Source organism: Pistacia vera, unplaced genomic scaffold (genome assembly GCF_008641045.1).
Source record: "Pistacia vera cultivar Batoury unplaced genomic scaffold, PisVer_v2 Contig549, whole genome shotgun sequence".
Classification (NCBI taxonomy): Eukaryota; Viridiplantae; Streptophyta; class Magnoliopsida; order Sapindales; family Anacardiaceae; genus Pistacia; species Pistacia vera.
Window position 1 is genome coordinate 453,074 of NW_022196389.1, and position 12,917 is coordinate 465,990.

The window sequence follows — 12,917 nt, forward strand, 5'->3', positions numbered from 1 at the left end:
TCATACAGCAAATTTTTTTTTTTTTTTTTTTTTGGTTATTTGTATTTAAGTTAATTTGATTATAATTTATATTAATATTAATATTTATAATAATAAATTCATAATAATGATATAATTCAAAAAATGATGACTGCGTGTATTATTATCACATGATATAATGATTGCGTGTATTATTATGCACAACATGATAATCGAAGATGATCGTAATGTTGATGCATCGATTGAAAATTATATGGAAGTGCCAACTCTCGAAGTTGAAATTGAAATAAATTAATTGCTGGTTATTACAATAAAAGAAAAAGAAAGAGAATATTCTAAAAAATATTATTTTTAGTGTAATATTTGGTGCAATGGGTTGGAGATGCAATAGTGTTTCACACCAAAAATCACACCAAATTGGTGTGAAACTTGCACCAATTTGGTGTAATGGGTTGGAGATGGTCTTAATAGGGTCATAGCACAGAATGGTTGACAACCATACACAAATGATATATTTACTGAATTGAACGTAAGTTTGTTCACAATTTTTTTTTAACTCATGCAGTTCACATTAAATATGTTGGGTGAAATGTCTTTATTTGATATACAGAAAGGGGCTATGAAACTTCATGATCAACAAATGGAGGTTGATTCCCTAAAGGGATATTCAGAAGGAGAAATTTCAGCTCTAAAGGAGCAATTTGAAAGATCATATGAAGATCAACTCAAACGAGATACTAAGATGGTAATCTTACTGAACTCTATCCATTTATTAATTTATCATGTGCATTTGCATTAAGATATTCTAAGTTGAATAATTACAACAAGGTAAAGGTGCAATTCTGGCCTTTTCCTGTAGTTAGGGAGAACACCGCCCCTGGAAAGATTAAATTTCTTATGCACCTCTTAAGAGGCTTTAACTTACCATTTCATTGAAGAAAACTCTTTTATAAAGCCAAATTTTCACATATTCTGATTTGATGACTATAATTAGTTGAATTTTTCGTAAAGGTTTTGTAGACATTCTTTTGCATTTTGACTTTCAATGAATTAAGAAACAATAAGAGTGCCTTCAGTAGTTTGCTCATATTGAAATGCACCCTATTCCTGATCTTTATTGTCTAGCTTTGCTGTACTGTATTTCCTGTTTTATTACTATTATTTCCCCTTTCCATTAGTCTAAAATTATAGCACGGCCTTGGAATGATCTTGGTGATCAATGAGATCCTTTGTAAACGTATTCTACACTCATGTAACATTTTGTGAAATGACTTTTTGTCCAAGGATGCTATTGCAATTTTAGTTCCTTGAGAATCTTCTTATTGGATTGTTGAATATATGTTTTAAGGTTGTAGTGATTCTGATAAAATTAATTCATGAAGGCAAGTTTGACTTGGGCAAAACATTAGAAATTGTTGAAACTATAATTTGTTTGCATGACATCAGCTTGATGCGAGCATTGTCGATATAATATCTTTTTTGGTGAGAAAATTGTGGATATATGTCATTAAAATATATGTTGAATGTTGTAGATTTATTTGTTTGGGCTCCCATGTTTTTATTTTCTATAGTCCCTGTGTAAAGTATGATTGTAAATTATTGATTTGTAATCCCAAAAATGTTATGAGTTGCTTTGCACGGCCTCAGATATTCTTATATGATTAACAGTGGTTGTAGGATTGCAGGGATACTCCAATTGTATCAAATTTAGAGATGCTATTTTACTTGGGAATGGTCTCCAGTTGATAGATTAGGGAATGCTATTGGCTTTTTTTGGTCTATCTGTCCATTTAGTTAATGTTTTGTCTTTTCCATTCATCAATAATATTGAACAGTATTTGTATTATATTGTTACTCTGGGTTTAATGGTCCACGTTGATATTCTTATTAGGTTGAGCTGAAGCTCACAGAGACTACTAATAAGCTTGAACAGCAATTGGCAACGGAGCAAGGTGCCCGTTTGAAGGCAAAAGAGAAGGCACAAGCAGCTCAAATGAAATCAAACATCAGATATGCGAAGTTAGCATAGTAGAAAAGTGTGTGCACACCTGACGTAAATCGCGAAACAAAATGCAACAAGCAAATGTCTAACATAAGTGTGCAAGCACACATCCATTGTGCACACACATGAAATAAAAAAGCAAAAGGCATGAGCTTGACCTAGCTAAACACGTAGAGGATAAAAAGAATTTCAACTTTTTGTTGGACCACAAACATATCTTTTCTCTTTCTTGCAGGACCACAGACAAAATCTTCCAACCATTTAAGACCATATAAGGAAATTGTGACACCTGTAAAGTTAGCTCTCACAAGAATATCATGAATCAAAATAAGCTTGATGGGCAAGACAACAAAGAGAAAAACTCCACTTGGCAAAATGCGTCTAACAGTAGATGCTTGCACAGAAGAACGATGTGTGCACATATTTGTTTAACAATTCATTGTCCACCATAACATAAGTTTGGAAAAAATATCAACAATGTCAATGGAAGAAGTTCCTAAAGGTTTTCTATCCTCAAGTAATTTAGAGAAGATGTTTCACACGCCCAACATCTCCTCTTCGGTTGTGATAATCTGAGGATTATACTATTTTATTTAAGCTTTCAGGCCGGATTTTAGATACTACTTAGTTCATTTATGCCTGAATTGCTACTTAGTTCTTTACATTTCATGTTTCAGGCTAAAATGGATATTTTGAGCAAATAACGATCGGATTGGACTTTCTGGACTCAGAAGTAAGCGGATCTCAGAAGTTGGGATAGCTCTGAAGCAGAGTAAAGCACTATGAAGCTTGTTCCCAGGTGAGAGCACCGAAGATCGAAGATTCAAGCAAAGAAGCAAGCGGAGGGCAGTTCTGTAAATTCAAAATTTTTCATGAAGCTTTGCCGTGGTGAAATGAGTTACGCCCCAGATTTAAGTTTACTTTGTCGCCGCGGTGAGATTTCTTCTTCGCCGCGGTGAAGTCTGCATTTTCCAGTTTTTGTAAAACGCACAGTTTCGTTTTTAGGAAAGTTTTAGGTTTTGGGGCGAGGTATAAAAGAAAAACCTTGCCATTTTGAGAAAGATCGCGTTTTTCTTAGTCTAGAGGAACCATTTCATTTTCTTAGCTTAGTTTTGACAGATTTGGATTGAAAAGTGAGAGGATTTGGGATTGAATCTGGTGGATTCTTCAACTAGGGGAGATCTCTTATCTTTTCTCTTAATTTTATAATGTTGAACTCCGAGTTTACTGTTTTTTATTTTCTGTTTTCGTGATTTAAGTATGAACTAACTCTTTTGTGGGTTAGGGTTTTGATGAACTTTGAATTTTATGGATTAATAAATTGATTATTGTTATTTCCATCCTCTATTGCATAGGTTGTGCGTTTATCCTGTTTTTATTGAATTTATTTGATGAATGTGATGAGATTGAGAAATGATTCATGTTAAGATTCTTGGGTAATCACCATTGTAGTATTAGATAGATTTAAGAACCAATGAAATCAATCTAGGGTTCTATGAGCATAATGAACTTGAGTCTATTATTCTTCAATTTGTTGGGTTTGGAAGTGTAACAGAGAAAAGTAGGAATTCATAGCCTGAGAAGGTATGATTAACAATTTAGAGAATTCGATTTACCATCAATTGCATGTGAATATGGAAATGGCATAATTCGTAATTTTAATCCATAGAGTTTGAATGAAGTCAAAACCCTACCCCTTTTATCTGACTTGAATTTTACCTTTGCGTTTAATCATGCTTTCGTAATTTAGTTTCAATACTTAGAAATTTTGTTTTAGTTTTAGGTTCAATTTTCTCCCATTAATCCAAACATTTTCGATTGCTCCAACTTGAAAACAGTAGAAAACTTAGTGCTTAGCAACCAATCCTCGTGGGAACGATACTTTTCTTATCACTTTATTACTTTTTGCGACTAGTGCACTTGCTATATTGCATGTTGTAATAACAATGCATCAGGTTGTATCTTCAAGTCTTCAAACTATCAATCCTAAACTTTGGCTCCTAAACATTTTTTTATTTTTTTACATTCACAACAGAAAATTTGGCTTCTCCATCGCCAAATTTTTGTTGTAATATAACTCCTAGGCATTGCTTCCAATGTAAAACAATGTCACACACTATTGGGCTTGGGTTTCCTTCATGTGGAGGATGGCCCAAAATCCTAAAGCCCAAAAATAAAAGAAGGAAAAAAAAAGGTGCAGTTTTTTTTATTTGATTTTTGAGAGGGTGAACAGTGAGCAACAAAAATCTGCAGAAGTGGGAAAAGAGGCAACCACACTAGGTTATTCTGATGACAATCCAACGGTGAATCTTGCTCCATTTTTGCTCAAATTTTAGAGCATTGTTATTGATGGCAAGAGCTTCACATCCATTTGTCAGTTTTGTGATAGTCATCGTTTTTGTGGAGTTTTGCCTCTTGAAAGATAGCCAAATCAAAGAGTTGAGTTGCAAAAATTTTCAGTCCATCGATCCTTCTTTAACCTGATGATCAGAAAGTCATCTCTATTCTGATCAACCTTTTTTTGCTCAAAATGCAAAGGACGTTTGGTTGTTCAATCTGGATGGCTATTTTTCGATTTTAACGGCTAAGTTTGGAGTTATACAGCCTGCATTTCGGGTGCTTTGCTAGTGATTTTTCTCTATCTTTTTGTAACTCTTTTGTATATTTCACTTTGTTAGAGTTTTGATAAATCTCTAAATTTTGTGTGAAATATTATTGGTGATTTGTGGCTGTTGTAAACACTTTTTATTATAGTAGATTTAAGTGGATCATTCGATCCAGTGGTTTTTTAATCTCTTCACATCAAAGAGGTTTTTCCATGTAAAATTGCTTGTGTCTCTTATGGATTGATTGTTGTTTTAGGCATATTTACTCAAGGTTTTGCTCTTTACAAAGTCATTCAAGTAGAGAATATTTTGTTAGTGCATTATTTCCTTTCAAATTGGTATTAGAGCCAGGTTGTAGATTGTTTGAATGATGAAGGCAAATTTGAGTAAAATTGTTTTTTCAATGGAACAAATTATCATTAGTGGGGAAGGAAAATGAAAGATCTTCTATTTGTGAAAAGGCTACACTTGCCGGTGTTTACTTCAAAAAAACCTGATTCTAAATGACGAAGAATGGAACTTTGAGTACGGACAAGTGTGTAGCTATATTAGGCAATGGGTAGAAGACAATGTTGTGAATCATATTGCTAATGAGACTCATGCTAGGACTTTGTGGTATAAACTTGAGACCTTGTATGCTTCAAAAACAGGAAATAACAAATTGTTCTTGCTTAAACAAGCTATGAATTTGAGATACAAGGAAGGGAGTACTATTTTGGGCCATGATTGAATTTCAAGGCTGCTTCGATCAATTGTCTAGTATGGGTGTAAAGTTTGATGAGGAGATTCAGGGACTTTGGTTGATTAATACTTTGCCTAAATCTTGGGAAAATTTCTTTATATCCTTGACAAGTTCTGCTCTTAATGGTATTGTGACCATGGGATATGTCAAGAGTGGTGTTTTAAATGAGGAGGTCAGACGGAAAACTCAAGGTTCTTTATCATCACATTCTGAGGGACAGTCACTGAAAACAGCAGGAGAAGCAAGAGTAAAGGTCAAGGGCAAAATGGTAGAGGTAAAAGTAGGATTAAGTCAAGGTCAAAGTACAAGAATCTTGAATGTCACTACTGTGGTAAAACTAAGCATATCAAGAAATATTGCTACAAATGGAAAAGAGAGAATAAACCCGAAAATAGCAAGCATGAGAAAAATGATGATGACAAGCATAATGATCAAGTTGCTATTGTTACCTCTAAAGATTTCTTCATTCTCTATGATGATGATGTTGTAAACGTTGCAAGCCAAGAGACCAGATGGGTAATTGATAGTGGTGCTTCTATTCACGCTACATCTAGAAAAGATCTTTTTACTTCTTATGTTGTAGGTGACTTTTAGACAGTGAAGATGGGCAATGATGGTCTGGCAAAGGTCATTGGTATTGGAGATGTGTGTTTGGAAATGGATGATGGCAGTAGTCTACTACTCAGAGATGTGAAGCATATTCTTGACATTCATCTGAATTTGATCTCCATTGGCAGACTTGATGATGAGGGTTATTGCAACACTTTTAGTGATGGTCAGTGGAAACTCACTAGGGGTGCCATAGTTGTGGCTCGAGGCAAGAAGCTTTCTACTTTATATATATTACAAGCAAGACTTTCCAAAGGCATTATTAATGTAATGGAGGATGACTTTACAGTAGGCTTGTAGCATAAGAGACTTGCCCATATGAGTGAAAAAGGCTTGGCAATATTGGCTAAGAAGAATCTTCTCTCTAGAATGAAAAGTGCGAATTTGAAAAGATGTATTCATTGCTTGGTAAGAAAACAAAATAGAGTGTCCTTCAAGAGCTCCCCTCCTTCAAGAAAACAAGGTATTCTTGATTTGGTGCATTCCAATGTTTATGGACCTATGAAGACGAAAACACTTGGTAGTGCTTCTTACTTTGTGACCTTCATAGATGATAGTTCAAGAAAGCCATCGATTTATGCATTGAAAACAAAAGATCAAGTGTCGGATGTGTTTAAACAATTTCATGCGTTGATTGAGAGACAAACTGGGAAGAAATTGAAGTGCATCAAAATAGATAATGGGGAAGAGTATTTGGATCCATTTGAAGAATATTGTAGACAACAAGGCATTCGACATCAAAAGACACCACCCAAGACACTATAGTTGAATGGGTTAGTTGAAAGGATGTACAGAACGCTAGTTGAGAGGGTGAGATGCTTGCTTTCACAAGCGTAGTTGCCAGGATCCTTTTGGGGTGAAGCTTTGAATACAATTGTACATGTTCTTAATCTCACACTTTATGTCCCTCTTTAGTCTAATGTACCAGAGAGAGTTTGGAGTGGCAAAGATGTTTCTTATGATTACTTGTGTGTTTTTGGATGTAAGGAATTTGGGCATATTCCTATAGATGAGAAGTCTAAGCTTGATATGAAGACTTGACAATGCATCTTTATAGGTTATGGTATGGATGAATTTGACTATAGGTTGTATGATCCAATTTAAAAGAAACTAGTAAGAAGTCATGATTTTGTGTTTTATGCAAGATCAAACTATACAAGATGTTGAAAAAATAGAGAAAGTAGTGCCTCAGTATAGTGATGGTTTGATTGACTTGGATCCAATACCTTTCATAGATTTGCCAACAAATGTTGAATATGATGTTCAGGATTTAGATGATGCAGATGCTCTTATGCAGGTTGAGATAGATTATTAGAACCAGAGATTCCACTCAGGAGGTATATTAGATGTTGACGTCCTTCCACACGATATTCTACAAATGAGTATGTATCATTAATTGGCGGGGGAGAGCCTCAATGTTATGCAGAAGCAATGGAAGACGAAAACAAGGCAAATTGGGTTGATGTTATAGAATATGAGATGCAATCATTGCATGACAATCACACCTTTGAGTTGGTAAAGGTGCCTTGTGGGTCTACAGGGTGAAGCAAGAAGAACATACTTCACAGCCATGGTACAAAGACATACTAGTTGTCAAGGGATTCAGTCAGAGAAAAAGCGTTGTCTTTGATGAGATTTTGTCTCCTGTTGTGAAATTATCTTCTATACATGTGGTTTTAGGCTTAGTCACTAGCCTAAATTTACAGGTTGAGCAGATGGATGTGAAAACTGCTTTTCTTCATGGTGATTTGGAGGAAGAGATTGACACGGAACAACTAGAGGGTTTCCAAGTTAAAGGAAAAGAAGACTATGTCTATCGTTTAAAGAAAAGCCTTTACTATTTGAAGCAAGCACCTAGACAATGGTACAAGAAGTTCGAGTTAGTTATGGGGGAGCATGGTTACAAGAAGACTACTTTTGATCATTGTGTATTTGTGCAGAATTTCTCTAATGATGATTTTATTATTTTATTGCTCTATGTTGATGACATGTTGATAGTTGGCAAGAATTCTTCTAGGATTGATGATATGAAGAAGTAGTTGAGTAAGTCATTTGCTATGAAGGATTTCGGGCAACAAAGCAAATTCTTGGTATTCGAATTTGTCGAGACAGAAAAGAGAAAAAATTTACATGTCATAGGAGTAGAATATTGAAAAAGTACTTGGTAAGGCCAAAGCGGTGAGTTTTCCTCTAGCTACTCATTTCAAGCTAAGTACAAAATAAATTCCATTTATAGATATTCAGAAGGAGGAAATGGAAAGAGTCTCTTACGCTTCAGTTGTAGGAAGCTTGATGTATGCAATGGTGTGTACGAGACCAGATTTAGCTTATGTAGTAGGGGTTGTTAGCAAATTTTTGTCAAATCCAGGGAAAGAGCATTAAGATGCAGTGAAATGGATTATGAGGTATCTACAGGACACTTTCAAGTTAAAACTTTGTTTTGGAAATGATAAACCAGTTTTGGTTGGCTCCACAGATGCTGACATGGTCGGAGAGATGGATTCTCGTAAGTCTACTTCTACTTATCTAATTACTTTTGCTAGTGGAGTTATTTCTTGGCAGTCGAGATTGCAAAAGTGTGTTGCACTTTCTACGACAAGAGCAGAATTTATTACTATAACGGAAGCTTGCAAGGAGTTGCTATAGATGAAGAAGTCCATGAGAGAGCTTGGTTTTAAACAACAACGGTATGTTTTGTTTTGTGACAACCAAAGTGTCATTCATCTTGTGAAGAAATCTACATTCCATTCAAGATCTAAACATATTGATATAAGGTATTATTGGATAAGGGATACTCATCACGATGACCTACTTGAACTTGAGAAAATTCATACAGATGACAATGGCTCAGATATGTTGACAAAGTCTTTGGCAAGGGAGAAGTTTGAAGTTTGTCGAGCTATTACCGGTTTGGTTCATTTCCCCACATAGTCGAGAAAGGGGGAGATTTGTTGGACTTGTGTTTCCCTCATGTGGAGGATGGCCCAAAATCCTAAAGCCCAATAAAAATGAAAAAAAAAAAAAATGCAATTTTTTTTATTTGATTTTTGAGAGGGTGAACAGTAAAAAATGTGGGTACCGTTCACAACAACAAAAATCTGCAGAAGTGAGAAAAGAGGCAGCCACATCAAGTTATTTCAGCGATGATCCAACGGTGAATCTTGCTCTGTTTTTGGTCAAATTTCTAAGCATTGTTGTTGATAGCAAGATCTTCACATCCAACGGTCAGTTTTGTGATAGCCATCTTTTTTGGAGAGTTTTGCCTCTTGAAAGACAGTCAAATCAAAGAGTTGAGTTGTAGAATTTTTCAGTCCGTCGGTCCTTCTTCAACCTGATGATCGGAAGGTCATCTCTATTCTGATCAACCTGATTTTTTATTAGAATGCAGAGGACATTTGACTCTTTAATCTGGACGGTTGTTTTTCAATTTTAAAGGCTGAGTTTGGAGTTATATAGCCTGCATTTCGGGTGCTTTGCTGGTGATTTTTTTTCTATCTTTTTGTAACTCTTTTGTGTATTTCACTTTTTTAGAATTATGATAAATCTCTAAATTTTGCGTGGAATAATATTGGTGATTTATGGCTGATGTAAACACTTTTTATTATAGTGATTTAAGTAGATCATTCCTGTGATTTTTTTAATTTCTTCATATCGAAGAAGTTTTTTCACATAAAATTTCTTGTGTCCCTTGTGGATTGATTGTTGTTTCAAGCATATTTACTCAAGGTTTTGCTCCTTACAAATTCATTCAAATAAGAAACATTTTGTTAGTGAATTATTTCCTTTCACTCATTGCCCCATTAATATGCCGTATTACATTAGTCGTTGTACATGTATATTGGCACCAAAAGCTGCGTCAATGTTCGAAATTAGAACACGACGGGAAATTATGTCGTATCATTAATTGGCGCAACCGGTTCCAGTATTAACTCCCTGCAACGACGTAAACCTGCATCATACCAGTTTGTAGCACACCAGCACTGCTCTTGTGTAGGATTAGCCGTTTAACGAGACAAGTAGGATTAGCCATTTAACGAGTCAAGTTTCAGGTCGTTCTTTAGCCATCATCTACAAGTTAAAATGTCTTGTTACTTGACTGGCGTTGCCTCAATTCAATCACATTCAAGCAGGAGTACTTCATTGAAATATTATATACATATATATATATAGATATCCTTTCAGTTTTCCACTGAAATGCTATCTAGGAGAGTGTTGTTTCTGTTATATTCTTAACTTGTAGGAGGCGCTAAAAAGAAGGCTAAATGCAACATTAGAATCGGCAAAGTTTCTTCAGGACATTGTCAAAGAATCCCGAACTCTTGAAATGGAGACGACAGCAGATGTAGAGGATCCTTTCCCTAACAAGGGAATTGGGCTTACTGTATGTTTTAACCGTTTTCTGCAGGCATTATTATGATCTGTACATTGGTCAATGTACATTTTTTTTACTACTGAATGCAGGTCTCAGTTAGTAAATATGCTCCGAAGAAGGCTGCAAGAGAAAGAGATATACAACTGCGTGCTTTGCAAACTAAACAACAAAGTCACAGTCATAGCATAAAGGGGTATCTATGATAAAAAAAATTTAAAGATTGAGGGTCCACTTGATAATGCAAAAAGGTATCCATGATACAATTTCAAACTTTGAGGGTATTCTATGATAAAAAGTGCGAAAGTTAATCATTCGAAAAATAAATTTGAAAACCTTAAGGGTAGTCTATGATAATCTCCGGTACAACTACTGGTTTGCCTAATTGTATACTCTTGTCAAAGGGACTTGGATATACTTCTCTCCCTCTCTATTTCCTTCCTTTTTTTTTTTTTTTTTTTTTAAGTTTAAATATAAATTTTTGGGTGTTAGTTGTGTAGAGCTGAAGAAGAGAAGTAGCAGATTTTAAGTACTAGTAGGTGTTTGGTTTAAGGGAGGATGTTGTGTAGAGCTGTTCAGTTAGTGAATTTTAGTTAAGTTTGTTTTCTGTTTAAAAAGTTAATGTTGTTAATACTGTACTAAAACTAAAACTCTGTGTTTTGCATTGTGTAACCAAAACTCTGCGTTTTGCTTACTGGCTAAGTATAAATTAGCTCGCTTCTGTTTGTTTTGGAATTAATAAAAATCAGTTCAGTTGAAGTTTTGTTACAACTGCCTTACCTATTTTCCTCTTATTTTTCTTGATTTCTCTTCATGGTACATTTTAATTCATGAATTAAATGACAAAGAATAGTTAGACAAAATTGCATGAGCATTGTTTTTAGATTTTTTTGTATTTTAAGTATTTGTATAATCCAATTCTGCTAAATGCAGACAGATTATACTTTTTTTTTTTTATAGGAATTGAATCCGTTTGAAACTGTAATTAAATCTTTAGAATTGCTTTTTTTCAGGGTAGTTTTTACAAGCTTGGATTTGGTTTCAGTGGGGGCAAGTTAAAGAAAAAAATTTCAAATATTATCATCCATGAAAAATTGATAAGATAAAAAATATAATACACAAAAACATATAGTTGCTATTTCAGAAAAATATATATATATATATATATAATAAAAGTGGTGAAAAGGTTTGGATTTAGGCTATTTTGATTAATTATAATAAACGGGTGTTAAGGTTAAAACATAGAGTACAACAATGTAATTACACTTAGTACTTACTCATGTTTGCATGCATTTGGTATTTACTACTTGTATTTCCCATGGGAAAGTAACCTATTTCATGGTTTGTAATCATTAATAGAAGTCTATAAAATCCTCCACTATGAAAAAAAAAAAAAAAAAAAAAAAAAAAAAAGTGGTCATCTTATTTTTGTTTATCCGTTAGTCACATTGAGCTTGACATTAAATTAATTCATTCGAATTGTTATAAAACATGCTAAACTTGTTATTATTAATGTAATACATGACAGATTCATTAATACAGTAAAACCTCTCTATAGTCATAATGGTGGAACTAACTAATTTTATTACTATAAGGAAGTTATAACTTAATAGAGGTGTAGTTACAAAAAATTATTGTTTTGTATTTTATATATAATTCATGTTTTAGTAATACAATTAGAATTTCAATTCATGTTTTAGTAATACAATTAGGATTTCAATTTATTGTTTTAGTAGTATTAGGATTTTTTATTTACATTTCCTGATGTAGGAATATTACTTGAAACCAGAAAAAATAAGTGTCCTTAGAATTGTAAATGCAGTTGTTACATATTCAATTAATGTGAAGCCACAGACAATTGCCGATTATTTTAAGCTTTGCAAATTAATTAGGACCCTCGATGTTGATGAATTACAAGTTGCAAATGAAGTGGATGAAGAGAATCACAATCATTACATAATTGAATAGTCATATTTGACAACTTTAATACAATAATCAAATTGATATTAATGTCTTTCTCAGTCATTCAAATGAGTAATAAGTCATATATGATTTAACTAAAAAATAAATCATTGTGACAATTAGACAAGAAGATGAAAGAGATAATCTTGAAGATGATAGTACAGAAATACAAAATGTTTCATGCCAAGAAGTTCTAGACATGCTTGAAAAGTTAGAAGTATTTAGCTTTAATAAGAAAGTGTTCATGCTAGCGAGTTATTACGTACCCACAAGTTAAAAGATGTGATAATGACTCTAAAACATAAATCATTGTCTCAAAAAACTTTAAATAAATATTTTTATTTTATCTTCAAATTTAATGTAACATAGTGTATATTTTTTGCAAGATACAGATAATTATTATTATAGAGAGACAAGTTCCTTAAAACGAAACTTAGAAAAATTATAATTTATTACAATGTAGAGTTTATTTTTATTTTTAACTAGCCCAAATTGAGACCATAACTTTTTATGACTATACGAAGTTATTTCATATAGAGTATCACTATAGGGAGGTTCTACAGTACTTCCGAAGTGGCTTTATCTCTGATTATATTGTAATTGCGTGATATGCCTTCTTGTATGCATTTCTCACGCCTTTCATTAATC

The 12,917-nt window shown here is 33.6% G+C and overlaps 1 protein-coding gene across 1 annotated transcript; it reads left to right on the plus strand.

Moving 5' to 3' along the window:
- The first annotated feature begins 501 nt into the window (after positions 1-501).
- Positions 502-2,589, plus strand: LOC116107880 (immune-associated nucleotide-binding protein 9-like). Its single transcript, XM_031394154.1, has 2 exons — positions 502-724; positions 1,871-2,589. Exons 1-2 carry the CDS (start codon positions 539-541, stop codon positions 2,006-2,008), a joined length of 324 nt encoding a protein of 107 aa, XP_031250014.1. The 5' UTR covers positions 502-538; the 3' UTR covers positions 2,009-2,589.
- Positions 2,590-12,917: the final 10,328 nt, after the last annotated feature.